Raw genomic sequence first — 17,009 nt, 5'->3', positions numbered from 1 at the left:
CAAGCTGAGGTAACGGTAGAGGTACAGGAACAAATATACTTAATGTTGCCAAAGTTGACAATTTACCTGCCGACAGTGTGCAATAAAGAATATGTGATAAATGTGCGACCTTATGATGTGACCCTTTTAATTGTACCATCTTGTTGTCATCTTCTTGAATATAATAAAAACATTACTGAAATAATGGACATTATATTTTGTCATTGTAATTAATAATAATAATAACATGATGTCTATAAAGTATTAAATAATAATAATGAAAAGGGATTAGCATAGAAACTACCCAGCTATTCCGAACCCTCCCAAAACTAATTTTACTTGTTGAATTCTGTCCAATGAATTGAATGACAATGCATCTTACAATTCTCAGAAAGAGGAAAAAAATAGGATCCCCTTTGACAGACATCGTGCTGACGTTATGGGCATTCCTTGACATACAGGATATGATGTAACAAGTCCTATTTTTATCTATCTATCTATCTATCATATATATCTCTATCTATATATATATATATGTTTCAACTATGACTTTTTCCTCAAACTTTTAATTTGATGTTCACTTGGTAAGTAAGGTAAATTCATGTATTGGGTAGGATTAAAGTTGTTGCTTTATGAGTACTAATAAACAGCCAATGTGTCAATAACAAGCAAGCCAGTAAGCAAATATTTAATAGCAAATATCGGGCCCTATACTAAAGTGTTACACACATTTCGTGAATCATATTTTCATCAAATAAAGAACATTTTGAGAAACTAATGTGGCCAACTAATGGCAAAATACACCCCCATTATTTTTTCCTACGTACGTAGATAATATCTAATCAAAGATATTTCATCTTGTGAAACCAAAGAAAATTCTGACTTCAGTGGAAATCTAATGTGTAACCACTGCTGAACAGACACTTTTGCTCGTGCTTGTTGACAGGTGTAAAATACACACTAATGAAGAAACATTTCAACAAAAGAAATGGATTAAAAAAGCATCTCCAACAGTTTACATTTTATTGGCGTTTTAGCAAAAATATACAATGTTGGGGTTTCATATTTTGTAGCAAATTCAAATCACTGCATTGTTTATAAAAACACAATCATGCAACACTACATGAACTTTGATAATATATATATATATATATATATATATATATATATATATATATATAAAAAAACATACCACAATTTTACTTTCTGTTTACTTATGATTGATGGAAATAAATGGCAAATTAGTCACTGTCAGCAGTCAGTGACTGTTTCAGTTCACAGGTATGCCCACATGTGTCAAATCAGAACTAACACTGAGCTGTCCTCGAGACATCAGACGTAAAACGACATCAAAACCCACCAGCAGTTACAAGAATCATATGTAAAGAACAAGGAAAAAAAAAAAAGTCTTTCTTGGGGAGGAAGGCCGAAGCAGTTTCCTCTCCGTCGCACACCTACCAAAACTACGTCTTCTTAGAGACGCGTTGGCCTCTACAGTGCAGCGATGGCTTTAGCTGCCATTCTCCGGCCCAGTGGAAGGCTCAGGTCTGTGATGGATAGCACAGTTTTGGGTTTTGCCAGCGCCTGAAGCTTCACCAGCTCTGAAATCTGTGAAGATGAATGAAAACATTTTTCATGCTATTTTGGGCTGTGTGATTAAACTAATAATCACGATCATTTCACACTTGACCATGAAGGACATAACAGGACAGATTTAGGATTGCCCTGTGATTTCTGGGAGAATGTTATATGGGGAGATGAGACCAAACTAACTTTCTGGATCCATGTATCAGCAGTATGTCTGGTGCAAAAAAAGCAAGGCTTATGAGCCTCGAGTCAAACATCAAGGCGGACCTGTTACGCTTATGGTAATACTTTGCTGTGTAACCTTGATTGTATGAGGGACATCATGGATTCTCTGAAGTATTAGGCCATTTTGTCAAAAACTGATGTCTTTAGTGCAGAGACTTAAGCTGGTGATGACTGGAATTTCCACCAAAGCAACTATACACATCCAAATTTACTAAAGCTTGGTTGAGAGATTGGTCTTGAGTGGTCTGTTCAGTCTCCAGGAATAAATCTCATTAAAACAAAAGATTATCAGTGATCTGAAAAAATTTGCACGAGCAATGGGCCAAGACTCCTGTAGAGAGATTGTAAATGCTTAAGAGGCAATGTTTATTGGAGGTTATAAAAATTCTCTACAAAACTGAACTTTCAGGGGTTGAAAAATTTTCTGCATGTTTATATTATATATATATGTGTGTGTGTGTGTGTGTGTGTGTGTGTGTGTGTGTGTTTGTTTGTCTTTGTATCTTTTTTGTAAGGTTAAGTTTAGTTTTGGGGTAATTTTAGGGACCTAAAACATGATAACGCATTATTATGTACTATTTAAATACTAAACCGTCAATATGTTTGTAAAATGCATGCTAATAAGTAACTACTTAATAGTGGGAGTTAGTCCTTCAATTGTTACCATATTTTTCTTTTCCCATCAACTTCATTGAAGTGTGAATTAATAAGCTTTCTATAATTATTTAATAATGCGTCAGTTGAACCGAGTTCATAAAATTTTGTTCATGGAAGAGGAATCTCTAGCAGAATGGCTTCTTTGACAGGAAGTTAACAATTTGCAACTGTACATGTTTGTCAGCATTTTCAGATCATCAGCACTCCCCCCCTTCCAGCGGAGAGAGTAAAAAGCATGAAAGCCTTCGGAGGTTTGTTACCAATGCAAGATAACGAAAATGTCAAACATTAAAAACACACAAGTTCTCAGGATGACAAACAGTAAGTTGATTTAGCAGATGACTATGCTTGCGTGTTCAAGAGAAGCAGAATACTTGATCTATACTGCTTGTATATGAGTGCGTAAAGTGCAAGACAATTCTCTCACCATGGTAAAGGGCATGAATTGCAAGATGCTTCCCCGGCTGCCTTGCTCTGAGCACTCTACACACTCCTCGACAAAGCTCTGAACAAACTGTGTGTGAGGACCTGCTGTCTTAGACCCCAACAGAGAGGAAATCAGCAGGAAAAGATTTGCTAGAAGAAAAAAAAAAAAAAGAAAAAGACAAGAATCTTCTTTGACTCTAACGGCAAGACTAGTAAATACATAGTATGGTGGTGGTACAAATATGCTACCAGATAGTAAAATCACGCTATTAATCTAATATAGTGGCACTAAACGATCAGCAGAGGCGCAGTACAGACCTAGCACTCTGTTGAGAGGGTCTCTCATGTTGACGGTGTGAAGTTGAGAAGCAGACAGTGAACTGCTCATGGAACGGTCACCTAGAAAAGATCACATCAGTTACTTTGAGTTGGTCAGCTCTTATTGACCTAAATTTTATGTAGAAACCATATTTTTTTAAAAAAAGGAAATGCATAGTCACAGTAGCTATCGAAGCAGATTTCACAAAATCACATCCTGCTAACTTCCCTTTCTCGGTGGACTGCATTAATAAAATCAACACTTTCGCTTCAGGCTCTTCCTTCTTTTTTCAGTGAAAGTGACTAAATAGTCCTGGCTTCCAGACACTGCTTTTTTAAAAATAAGCAACGGTGGTTGGGTTGCACCAACAAGGACTAAATTAAGCAAAGTTTTGGTCGATTTGTAGAGGATTTGTTGATCTGGGTTTTATTTTAAATCGAGTTGTGCTGCACCAGTTCGTTTTAAACTTAGATGGACAAATCGGGGGTTTAGTATTATAGTATTTCTCCGCCATGATGGATTCGTCATGTAATTAAACAGCAACCATGTTAGTAGTCCTTATCCTTTGTCTCTGACATAACTTGCTTTTGTCGATAAAGGACTAAAGCATAAAGGATAAAGGTTGACCGCTATGTAGAGAAACTGTTGCGTAGTGACTAACTCCACTCATGACAGCTGCGCACAAGTTTACTACGGTCTGCCAGGACCTTCAAAATCTGCCAGCTCAGTGCACTTTCATTTTAATTTATAATAAACACCTCTCTAAGACCTCTTTTTCAATTCAATTAGCCACATACCGAAACTATAGATGCACTTTATTTTATTTAAACCACCTCAATTGTAAGTTTAAAGTTATGGAGCAACTAGATTAAATTTAATCTATCTTAAAAAAAAAAAAAAATCCAGGATCAAAATGATGGTTAAAATGTAAACCTTATTTTTCAACAAAGTTTAAAGTTTGGTGATGTTTTGATGGAAAACAATCCACTACATGTCTTCCGTCTGATTGCCTTTTATAGACAGTTTAATATAATTGAGAAAATGTCCATATTCAGGTCAGGGCACATGTCGTTTTGCTGTGTGATCTTTAATGATTTTTCTAAAATAAACATTGTTTGTAATATTTCATGATGGACATATGTAACGTAGGTTTACTTGTTTATCCATACATGACCATTTAGAAAAATCAAATGTGATACATCAGGCTTTTGAGAAATTTGTGTAGTTTGTTTTCTCAATCATCATTTATTTCATTGCATTATATGTTTTGCCCCCAACAATAAAAACTACATAGAAAAACATTTCATAGAAAAGTAATTCAACTCAAATTGTTAAACTTGTGTATTAAATATATTTTTGCCCTCAGACTTCAGTAGTTTGTCTTTTAATTGTAATGATTTTGACTCACATTTAACAAAAACCCACCAAAATCTCAACAAATTAGTATACTTCATAAGGCCAATTTAAAAAAACTAACATTTTTAGTGAATTGTTGGCCTTCTGAAATGCATGTTCATTTACTGTAAATGTACTCAATAATTGGTAGGGCTCCTTTTTTGTTAAATGTGAGCCAAAATCATCAGAATTAAAAGAACCAAAGACCACTTAAACTACTTCAATCTATGTGCATTGAATTTATTTAATACACAAATTTCACAAGTTGAGTTGAATTGCTGAAATAAATGAACTTTTCCATGATATTCTTATTTATTGAGATGTACCTGTATTATTAGCAGATAGCATGAAAATGTATATTAATACATGTTGTATGCAAGTAGTGCGTTATAATCTTAATAAAGGCTTCATTGATTCTTATTTTTTGTCCAAATAAAATGTATTATTATTGTTTTTTTATGTTTGTGCCTCTAAATAAAATTAAGAGGCTTTTTTTTCCTTTTGCCTCCTGAAGTATTATTTACATATTCTCCTATGTCATATACTATACAAGACACAAAAAACAGATTTTTTTTCTTCCAAAAGTTATTAATATGTTAAGTGTTAAATGAACTGAAGCATTTTCTGGTTTGTCTTTTGTAAATTAGCCTATGTGTGTCTTTTTTTTTTTATTCCTTGTTTCATTCAGTGGCATATTGAGTGATACTGTCACAGGAAGCTCGAAACTATCACGAGCTGTGTTGCAGTTTTTTTTGGAATTTTTGCAGCATATGCAGTTTTGGTTAACAGTTTCTAGATTGACTAATAGATTAAAAATGCATATATAAAAACTGCATGGAAATGCAGCTCTTATTGTTTTTGTGCAGCTTTTCTTTTGAAGCAGGCAGGAAATTACCTGGACTGGACAGCATGACAGTCTCATCTTCATTGGAGCTGAGAAGACGCATCAGTTTAGATGGTTGTGTGTCGTCCAAAGGAAATAAACTGGTGTAATCCTACAAAAAAACAGAAGTGTGTTAATTACTAATAACACCCAAGCTTAAGTTTTAACAATTACATTCTTAACTGGAAAGATATTCATGTGTTAAGTATGTGACTGTGTGAAAACACAAAGACTGATGGTTAACAAAAGCTGTGAGAAAAACCATGTGACTGACCTCTATATCCTCGCGTTGTCTCTTGCGCTGTCGTGCTGACGCTTGACCCTTATGGTGAGATGAGTAAGAACTAAGAGCACACCATACTGACAACCTATAATAAACATATACAAATGCATTATCATCATTTTTATGCCTTTTAGCTTCTTTCTGTTAGCTTTGAGGTTAACATACATGCTAGTGTACTGCAAAATTTAAAAAATACGGAGATTCATATAAGGCAAGTTTGATTTCATGTAAAATATTGATTAAGCTTACTGTATTTAAAAAAAAAAAAAAAAAAAAAAAAAAAAAAAAAAAAAAAAAGGAAGGAGAAACCCAGAAGGAAATAGCCTTTTCAATATCTATCAAAAAGGATGTTTGTTTTGAATCTAAAACTGAAAAAAGAAGGAAGTGGCTCAAAGAAATCAAGTAAAAAGAGGAATGGGAGTAAGGGGTTCATTCATACATAAATTCATCATTCATTCATGAAATCCTTTCTGAGAAAAGCTGCTGACCTGCAAATCCTAAAAAAAAGGTATTAAACAATGAAAGTATGCAAACAGTTTGCGAAGGATCCATCTGTCTTTCCATATTAACACAAGTACATGACAATATGGACTTTCCTGTGGCGTCAATAATGGGGTCAGCTATAGAAAGGACACAGATTGTCAGAGGATATTGTGAAAGACGGGACACTAATGACCTCTGACCAAACTGGCACAAAAGAAATAAAGCACTAATGCATCACTATGGTAACTATTTAAGTTTCTGAAGTCAATGTAAAACAAAACCACAAACTAAGATTCTGTACCATTTTTAGCGTTGAAGAGTTACTTAACCCCAAAATTTATATTTTGTCATTAATTGCTTACCCCCATGTCGTTCCAAACCTGTAAAAGCTTTGTTCGTCTTTGGAACACAATTTAAAATATTTTGGATAAAAATCGTAAGGCTTGTGACTGTGGTGGAGAGGTCTTTTGAGCTTTTAAATAGCCTAGTTTGAAAAAGCACTGTGAACATTTTATGTTCCCTTTTATAATTTTTTGGCAATTCTGCATCAGTTCCAACAAAATATAATACAATTAGTATTAACAATATGAATAAAAATACACAATGCTATATGATTAATATAAAATAATAACTTTAAATAGGTATACAAATTTAAAAAAGATAGAATGTTTAACGTTAAAGTTTGAAGGCATAATATTTATTTCCCCAATATTTGGATATTCCCCAAAATGACACTGCAGTGATGCAAATTAGATTAATTATTGAATAAAGTTATTTTTATTCATATTCTCATCACTTCATAAAGTTAAAGTTGAACCACTGATGGCAGATGGTCCAAAATATAAACTAAACTGTATTAAACTGTTCAGAAGAAGAATGATGCTTTTACAGGTGTGGAACAACATGTGGGTAAGTGAATAATGCAATTTTTTTTTTTTGGGGGGTGGAGTAACCCTTTAAGGTCTAGAAGGAATCCTTTAATTACCGTTAATATTAATATTATATCTGAAATTACAAGAGGCAAGTAAAAAGGTTTTGTTAGTGTACCCAAAGCATTTTTGCGAATGCCATAAAAAGCTCATACTTTGCAAGGGCTCTTCCTGGAGGGTCTGCCAGGCTGTGCCAGTGGGCAGGGTCAGTGAGGAGACGTGGCAGAATGTGACCTAGCAGGGTGAGGGTGATCTGTTGCGTGTCCAGGCAGAAGATACTGTACAGCAACTCAACCACCCGAGAAGCCCACTCCTTACGGGTCTCCTTCAGTAGCTCCTACAACACAAACACACAGTCAAGTCTGTAAAATGTGGTGGCACAAATCTGTAGTGGCACAAACAAACTGTAGTGACACATTTACCTTCACCAGGTTGTTAGTAAACCAGAACACCCCTCCCATATGTAGCAGGTTTTCAAAGAGATGGAATGCGTGAGAGTCCACCCAGCCCTTCTCCAGAACCTCCCTAAATTGAGCCTGAAGAGCCTGGCGGATGGGCTGGCGGGCCGGTAGAAGGTTCCGGTAGGGAATAGGCTCCTGACCCTCAACTGCTGGCAGCAGGGAGAGTCCTGTCTGCTGAAATACATCAGCACACATGTGCTCCAAGATAGAGCTCATGATTACCACACTGGATACAGTGTGAGATAGAGAGAGAGAGAGAGATACCAGTGTTTGAAAGATATTCAGGGACCAAGATCTGAGTTTAATTCCAACTCCAATCAATCACAACAACTAGCAATTCCCAACTCATGATGTGGTAACGTGGCCTGGTGTGTGCAGAGATTCCTTACCGCTCATGGTAAAACTGTAAAGTGTTTTCTCCTGACATAGGAGTCATGAGCTGACGAATCATAGTCTGAGGTTTTTCTCTCTCATCCAAACCCAGCATCCGAACGTGCGCCACCAGCCATGCCACCGCACAGATGGCCATACTGCACACCTTCCCTTTGATGTTATCGGTGATCTTCTACACTTGCAGAGAAAGAGACTTCTTTATATACAGCAAAAAAAAATAATCAACTACAATCTTTTTGAATTGTAATGTGATTCTGACAATGCCTTGTTGCTTTAAGAAACACTGTGTCTGCTTAGGACACAACTGGACACCATGAATCTCCTTACCTGAACAGCCTCCACTGATAAAACTCCATTCTCCCAGGCATTCAGAACCTCCAGTATAGCTGCTGGTGTACTGAGACATATTTCATGCCATTTCATCTGACTGAAGAGAGAGCAGATCTTAAAGGAATAGCTGACCCCTAAAATGTTCACATTTTGCCATCATGTACGTACTGTTATGTCGTTCCAAACCTGTGTAAGTTTCTTCCCTGTGTTGAACACAAGAGAAGATATTTTGAAGAACCAAATAGCTGTTGGTCCCCACTGACTTTCACAGAAATTAAACATTCTTCTAAATATCTTTATGTTCAACATAAGAAAGAAACCCATACATGTTTGGAAAGTCAGTAAACCCGCCCACTGCTAGTTTAATCAAATGCTTTTTGGAATCCCGACTTGTCAGTTGGTGGAAAAGAGCATGCATTTTATTTCAGTTATGGATACTGGCGAACGAAAAGGGTAAGATTGGAAATCTGGCAACCTGCATGTGCATCAAGTCTGAGTAGGAGAGGCCGGGTGAAGAAAACCGTCTCTAATATTTTAATTTGGTCTGCAATACCGAGTTAATATCCTACATATAGCACCTTTAAAACATTCTTCTTAAGATGGCCCTGTACCTGGTCTGAATGTCTGCCAAAAAAGGACATTTTATTCAAGAAAACATTCTATATTAAGCACAATGTTGTGGTATTTAGGTAGTTATGTTTAAATGGAATCATTTTAAGACCACATATGTTTTTTTATACATACATTAAAAAAAAGTAAGTTTAAAGTGTGTTACAAACACAAATATTAGTAAAGAGTTCATTAACTTGTTACTCTAATAAAAATACTAGAATGTTAATTTAACCTCAAAACTTTATTTGGTGCAATTAAATACAGAAATATTTGGTGGCCTTAATTTAAATTAATAAATTAATGATGTGGTACAATGCACTTATTGAGTACATGCATGTTTTTACATTTTATTTATAAAAATACCTATATGTAATTACACCTGTAATTAATTTCTGTAATTACATTTACAATTACACTGTTGACCCTTACACTTTAACCAATCCTTAAAAACCAACCCATACCACCAAATCCCACCTCAATAGCAGCAGAAGTGTTTTGCAATACATTATGAACACAATAACTACATTGTACCTATTTTTTGATGCAAGTACATAGTAGTTAAGGCCACCTAATATAAAATGTGACCAAATTATTAATGCTTTTAATGCACCCATGCCATCTTACATTAGCATACATGAATGCATTCAGTTGCTGATGTACTGTATGGATGTATATTTTTGAGTGATGACGTAAAAAACGTATTCATAAACAATTCATAAACCGATTCACAGAAATTAACTGAACTGAGTCTAACATTACTATTAAAGTGGGTGCTATACTCAATAAATCAATGTTGTCATGAAGATGTTAATGTAACAGGTGATTGGCAGATGCAGCTGATAAGAAGCAGCACTTACACAAGCTTCATCTCAGAAGAAGAATTAAGCAGGGCCACCAGACTCTCCACCTTCCCAGACTCAGGTCTGAAGCAAGGGTGATCTGGATTCAGGGTCTTCCCTTCCTCCGGCATGCATGTCTGCAACCACGTCTCAAAGAAGGGTGTCTCGCTTGATGGGCTGGGATCCGAAAGAATCACCTGGACAGGTTGGGTGAATGATGTAATCAATGACTCAGATATAGTAAAATGTATGCCATTGCAGGATGTTATTATGAATTACATTAAAGAACATCCATCTGCATTTCAGCTCAAACACTTGCTTTGTACAATAAATGTGTGTGCGTGGAAACTGACCTCTGATCCATAGGTCTGCACAACATGACACAGCATAAGGAAGGAAATGTCAAACAGCAGAGCTCGTACTGACGCAGACTTCGCTAAAAAAGTATATTCACAGATGTTACGACTGAAATTGCTCAGTGTGTAAATAAATCCTCATTCTCACACAGTAAAGCAAAAAAAGTTCACACTACAGCATTTCTACAGAATTAAAATGTGTTCATCAGTTATGGTCATAACAAATCTCAGTGCATGAAAACAAGAGTGCATCTGATATTTCTATTATCATTAAAAAAAAAACAAACACACACACACACACACACACACACACACACAAAACAAATAACAATTAGAAGGGTCCCATAATTCAATCTTGGCTAATCTTAACATATTAGCCTAACACCCATTTAAATAGGTATTTATTAACAGGCTGCATGTCATCACAGCAAATTAAAAACACATGACTTACATCCTTCTCCACTGATGTGTTTTGGAAACTCGTTCAGTCTGGAAGAAAACAGCAGATAGAGATATACATGTCCTAAACACTCCGTCCATGTATCTATTTGGGTTAAGTATATAAGCTGATGCAATGTATCCCTTTTTATTAAGAATTTCTTACTTGATGAATTTGCGAGCAAAAGACTTGAGCTTTCCAGTCGCTGCGGCAGCAGCCAGTAGCAAATCAAGACTCTTTCCTGAGAGCATGTGACCCAAAACTCCCAGCAGTCCCTCTGGAGACTTAGAATGATCCGCATCCACTGTCTAGAAAGCCAGAAAGAAAGAAAACGTGTGACTCTAAATGGTAACACTTTACAATAAGGTTCGATCTGATAACATTAGTTTATTATATCACTTAACATTAACTAACAACGAAACTATACTTGCTTTACTTTGTCATACGATATAAACATGAGGCAAAATCACATACAGGGCATTTCTGCCACAATATCTTGAATTTTAGGGGCATAAAACTGCATTGTTTAGACTACATCGCACATTAAGTTGTTCAATACCAATTAACTGTATAAAAAGTAAAATTAAATATACAAACCTGGGGTAGGGCAGGTGTGTTAAATGCATTAATCATTCGCTATAATATTCTTTTATCATAACTAATAAATAGTAACCCTAAAATAATATAAAATCAGATGAGAACCTTGAGGATATTGGTGACAGTTGGTTCAGCTCTCAGTATGAGACCTGGGTTGGGCTGAATATTGGCGTTTTCTGCTGTCTTCAGTCTGGGTGCATGCTCTCTGTCCTCACTCCTGAAGAAAAAATAAAATGTATTGAATAGACAGGCATGTTTATAAAACATGTTTACAAAAAAGTATGAATAAAACATTCTCCCCATACCTTTTTGCAGTAAGATTGGCGGTGTTTGCCTCAGAAAGCAGGCCTAGTTTATTACACTCCTGCAGTAACAGACTCAAGCAGTCACAGCTACACAAACAAACAACAACAGCATTATAACATGCGTTACTGATAGTTTGAGTGCTCTGTCAGTGAATAAATGGCTTTAAATTTTAATTAAAAAAAAAATTCTAGCTTCCTGTGGTTTAGCACATAGCCAGTCATGATTAATACAGGTGGTGTTGACATACTTGCATCTCTGGTCGGCTTTATCCAGTAGTGGGGTGAGATTCAGAAGATATTCAAACGCCACATTCACATCCTCCATAAAATCCTGAAAACCAAACAAAGATAGGCTAGTTAGATGGAGTAATTAACATTTTGGACGATGTGGAATAACATTATGATGGCAGTCATATGAGGTGTCAGGTGTCATGAGCGACACAAATTGGAAATGGAACCAAAATAGTTCAAAACCCTGGTGAGGTGCGGGTGAGGCAAACAGTCAAATAATGGTACCTGTGTCTTTTCTCCTTGTGGGTACTTCTTCAGCCTTAGCAAAACCTGAGGAATCTGAAAACACAGAGCAAAAAATAAATAAATAAATCACAAAAAGAAAATTCTGAGAAAATTTGTCATTTTCCGAACTCGTGTTTTTCCCAAAAACACAAAAGGAGAAGCTGATGCTGCTTTTTCCACACAATGACAACAAATGCAGACAGATGTTGCCAAGCTTTAAAGAGGACAAAAAGCACCAAAAATAACTTATTAGTAGCCTACAAAATGTGGTCGGTCACACAGTAGTCTTATTTAAGAACAAAGAATCATTTTGTATAAGAAAAGAGGTGATTTTATCTGATTCTCTTGGCAAAGACTCACTGACAACTCCATCAAAACAATTTGAAGGCTGTTTTTTTTCCAACCATAAAAAGTGTGAACACAGTTTTTGTCATGACTGACTTCAGTATGAGTACAGTACAAAGCATTCATTTTAACATATTTTGTATTTGGAAAGTTCTTTTTAAATAGTCTGTCTCAAGGTGGAACTTTATCTTTCCTGTTCTCTCAATAGAGTAAATGCGTCCTGTGCAAGGGCGCTCTCATGATATGTGATATCTGTTTTTTTAAGAACATTAAAATTTTGTTTCTAATTTTCTAACCTTTACAACAATCTTTAAAAAAAAAGAGCATTCCTAAAAATTTGTTTTGTAAATACAAACTATTCCTAACTAAAATTTTTAGAATGTTGTTTTTAAGAGACATGAATGCTAGTTAAAAAAAAAGAAAAGTTTTCTTTTACCATAGCCAAAATTACAATCCAAAGTTCAAAAGTGATTGGTGACTCAAACGCACCTTCAGAAAGGTGAAAGCTGTCCATTTCAGTTCCTCGTTCCCCTCTGGAGATTCAATGAGCCCAGTGAAACAGGCCTTCCATATCTCAAGCACAAACAGTGGAGCTGGGATACGCTATAAAGGGGGAAAAACACATTATCAAAACCACACAGACGTAACTTCATCCAAAGAACAAACAATTGTGTCTCAAGTCACCTGCATCCTCTTTATCATCATGAGCTGCTCTACTAAGGGCTGTGTCTCTCCAGTGAGGTTCATGGTTCCCTCCAGCATGATGAAGGCATGGACTGAAGGAAACGAGGTGTGGACCGGTGGATCGCTCTGAAGACACAACATCTGAGGAATGCTATGAAAACACAAAAAATGTATCAAACACGTCATTATTTACATTATTTAGTTCTTCGTTTAGTTCTTTGTGTGCACAGTTTAATAAAATGTTACAATGATACTAGACTCATCAAGAGCATATCAGTGGATAGCAGTGATTTTATTGGATAACATGTTTAAAAGCTTTTAAGTTAAGTACACACCTAATATAACATATGATCTAATGTAAAGTGGGACCATGCTTTCTAGTAAATCACAAGCATTGTGAAACTAGCCAAATTACATAATGGCGTTGACTGCATTGAATGTAATTTTAGAATCGCCAGCAACATCTTTGCAAACGCACTGTGAGTTATCGATTTTTTGATCAGGTTTGAGTGTTCTTTCTGGATTCTCACCTTTTGACCAATGAAACACACTCTTCGAGATTTTCCTTTAGCGTCTGATTGGTCACAGCATTGAGATTTTCTGACAACTTCAACAAAGCTTGCTCTACATTGGTCCAGGATGCTTATGAGACAAGAAAGACATGGAAGTTTAATTGGCATATAACTTATTAATTAATTTATTATTATAATGATATAACGATATATAATGATATGTGTGTGTACAGGCGTGTACTGTGTGTCAGTGCAAAAAGATTGACTTATTGGTAATTTGATTCTCTGAAAGACGGCATTTAAAAGAAATGATTTGTGAACATTAGTCAGACTCCTCAACTGTTATTTAGAGTCACACTGAATTAATAAGCAGTTTCTTCGGAATGAAATACTAGATGACTACTTACTTAACCCTGTGATGTGGACACGATTTCTATTTTTTTTTTTAAATAGTAAGTGAAAAACAGCAGACGTTATGCAATAATCAGCAGTACGCTGTAGTGTCACATGGTCTCAATATGTTGCAATTGACAGAGTAGGAAAAAAAACGGATGACAAAATAAAACAAAAATAGCGTCATATCGTGAAATATAAGATTAAGCAGTAAATTACTAATACTAATCTACACTGTCCAACAGAGACAGCAGTCAAATGTTAAAGTTTTACAGTAAAGGAAATTAAAGGTATTTCTCTGCATCTGTAACTATCTATACACTTGTCTTCACTGAGTATTTATGAACAAGATGATCTAAAAGAAAAATTGCATGTCATGTGATCACCAACATCAGAGAACTGTAAACATGCTATTATTTTTTTATTTATTTACATAGATGCTTCAAGCAAATATTTTGTTCAACTGACAAAAAAAAAATTGTGAATCCCTGCTACAGCTTATACTGTTTGTTTTACAATGTTTTTTAACCTTCAAATAAATGTATGAAACGAATAAGCAGAATTATTAACAACGTTGATTCATTTTAGAATCTTTGTAAATACGTCAAAGGTAGTTATCAAAGATAATCCTCAGTAAATGCACACACCTTGTTCCTCCAGGCGTGCGATGTGCACCAGGGCTCTGTTCTTGGTACTGTGTAACAGATTGGTCATGCGATCCAGGCAGGCTCTCAGACTGTTTTCCAATGCAGGCAGAGCGCCGGACTCCCGCAGTCTCTCACAGTACCACGCACAGCCCTGCAGGAGCCAAACCACGGTACACAGCATGGCACGGCACAGCCCGATACACTCCTCTGCCTTTCCATGGCAGCTACAGGAGAGAAACACAAAAGAGAAAACAGGTTACCTGCGTTCTAGAAAAACTGCATCCCACTGACTCTCGAACGGACGGATGCGCACCTGAGTCGGTTGGAGAACATGTCCATGATCTCGAGCAGTGATTTGATACACAGTTCCCGTGAAAAATCATCAAACTGTAGGTGAATAAATGAAAATACTGTGGGCATTTCATTTCAGCTAAGAAAATCTTTGTTTAAAATGAAAAATAAATGAAAAAAAAACACTAACCTTGCTGATTGCGGTCAGCACGCTGGAATATGACACCATCTACAGGCGGGAAAGAGGATATCATATCATCAATATAATGTCAAGTTGTGCAGGACCTATAGTGTACATACACTGACACCTAGTGGTGTTGTGGCACACAAGATTACAATTCCTGGCAGTGTTGTACAAAATTGCTATTCATTAAAGTATTTATTATTTGAGTAAATGAGAAGCTATGATAAGTCAAGCAAGTGGTATTGGTAAGAAGAAGAAGAAGAAGAAGAAGAAGAAGAAGAAATAGGCTACTGATATGACTTGTTTTCACCTGTGAGCTGATGGCATACTTCAGGTAGGACAAGATTAGAGGGTTAGGTGATGGGCCAATCATAGCCTGCTCCAGAAGAGCTTCTGTATCAGGAGAAACAGTAAATACACCTTAAGAACTACAGCACATGGCAGGTTGCATGTATCACAGAGTGTTATCTAACACAGCGACTAAGAAATCTGTTCTGACAGGGTTTTGGGCAGCAAAGAAAAATAATAAAAATGTGCAAATCGATTTAAGAAATTTCCCATTAGATTTGAAATAATTTATGATGTAATAATTTTCTATATTTTTCAGCACCTGGTAGTTATTGGGTATATAAAAAATTGTTTCATGATCACGGATGTTGCGTTTATTTGATTAAGCATAGAGTGAAAACAGTATTATTGTGAAATATTATTGCAATTTAAAATAACTGTTTTAGGTTTTGCCCACCTGTCAGTAAGCTTGTTCTACTCATTTAATAAAGAAAAAAAATTTAATATGCTTCTTTATTCTTTTATACGTTTTAATATGTACAAGTCAGAATAAGCATGCTGTTTGAATTTACACAATGACAGTATTTTGTGTCGCACTGAATGACAATATAACATTATTTCAACCACAACTTTACATTTTAAATCTCCAAAAACCTATTTTAAACATTAAAGGTAGACACTTTCTTTTAATGCAGATGTCTTTGACCCACATACACATATGTGTATATGTATAATTTTAGAACTGGAGTGATAAATCAGCTTTGCTACCACGGAAGTGAACTACATTTTAAAAACAGAAACAATCATTTTAATTTGTTGGTAGTATTTCACACTATACGTTTCACTAAACTGTACGTTTAATTAAGTAAAATACTCCACAGCTTATGACATTGTTATGTGCATGTATTCACAAAATAAATTGCTCTCAAATGGCTAAAATTGGGTTGCTTATAACATGATACAGTTATTTCTCTACTAAATATTAGGTGAGACATTTCGATATTACCTGCGAGATTGAGGTAGTCCCATGTGGCTCCTTTAGGACAGTTCTTCTTGATGTTAATGGCCCATTGATAATCACTCCAGCGCTCCTTCCACGCCTGGAGGATAGCCTGCTTCAAATTCACCACCTTCATTCTGTCTGTTTTTTAAACTGTGAATCAAAAGATTAATTAATCACCAACAAAATCATTTTAAAGTCACATCCCAGTGTATGCCAGGAGAACGTCAGATATCAGCTCATGATATTCGTAATCTCTTATCTTATTTAAAAAACACACATATTTGTATTATACTGTATATAGATGACGTGTAAAATGCGAATTAATTATTTATTATTTTTTAACTCCTGCTTACCACAAAACAGTCCAGTTTGTGCAGTAAATGAATCAGGTTTTTGTTCATTTACAATTCCCTACATCTCAACGCCGCCATGTTGGTCTGTAAGAACACGTCTTCCGATTGGGTGAGAGCGTCAGTACAAATCAATCCGATTGGGTGGTCTGATGTAGCGTCTCTTGATTGGACGGGAGATTGTGTTGCACTTTTGATTTAGAAGAAATGCTCGAAGTATAAATGTAGAAGTTTTCATTAATCATCAAATATGTAATATCACAACTTACTTTCCTATGTCCTGACACGACATCATTAC

The 17,009-nt window shown here is 35.7% G+C and overlaps 1 protein-coding gene across 1 annotated transcript; it reads right to left on the bottom strand.

The window, feature by feature from the left end:
- Positions 1-988: 988 nt before the first annotated feature.
- med24 (mediator complex subunit 24) lies at positions 989-16,861 on the bottom strand. Its single transcript, XM_043254376.1, has 26 exons — positions 16,715-16,861; positions 16,365-16,511; positions 15,381-15,463; positions 15,077-15,115; positions 14,909-14,982; positions 14,596-14,819; positions 13,574-13,685; positions 13,044-13,194; positions 12,849-12,962; positions 12,015-12,068; positions 11,747-11,829; positions 11,499-11,585; positions 11,299-11,410; positions 10,762-10,904; positions 10,609-10,646; positions 10,155-10,237; positions 9,820-9,998; positions 8,348-8,447; positions 8,017-8,192; positions 7,589-7,853; positions 7,322-7,503; positions 5,746-5,839; positions 5,484-5,583; positions 3,193-3,273; positions 2,876-3,024; positions 989-1,587 (listed from the first exon to the last, which is right to left on the bottom strand). Exons 2-26 carry the CDS (start codon positions 16,492-16,494, stop codon positions 1,471-1,473), a joined length of 2,970 nt encoding a protein of 989 aa, XP_043110311.1. The 5' UTR covers positions 16,495-16,511; positions 16,715-16,861; the 3' UTR covers positions 989-1,470.
- Positions 16,862-17,009: the final 148 nt, after the last annotated feature.

Source organism: Puntigrus tetrazona, chromosome 12 (assembly GCF_018831695.1).
Source record: "Puntigrus tetrazona isolate hp1 chromosome 12, ASM1883169v1, whole genome shotgun sequence".
In the NCBI taxonomy this organism is placed as follows: Eukaryota; Metazoa; Chordata; class Actinopteri; order Cypriniformes; family Cyprinidae; genus Puntigrus; species Puntigrus tetrazona.
This window is presented reverse-complemented; position numbering and strand designations above follow the sequence as displayed.

What these genes read in the sequence shown, in the direction of transcription:
- med24 (XM_043254376.1), bottom strand. Translation starts at nt 16,494, where the DNA reads ATGAAGGTGGTGAATTTGAAGCAGGCTATCCTCCAGGCGTGGAAGGAG. An exon ending in AGTATGCCATCAGCTCACAG is followed by an intron (nt 15,116 to 15,380) that starts GTGAAAACAAGT and finishes TCCCGCCTGTAG; the next exon opens with ATGGTGTCATATTCCAGCGT. An exon ending in TGTGTTTCATTGGTCAAAAG is followed by an intron (nt 13,195 to 13,573) that starts GTGAGAATCCAG and finishes GTGTTTTCATAG; the next exon opens with CATTCCTCAGATGTTGTGTC.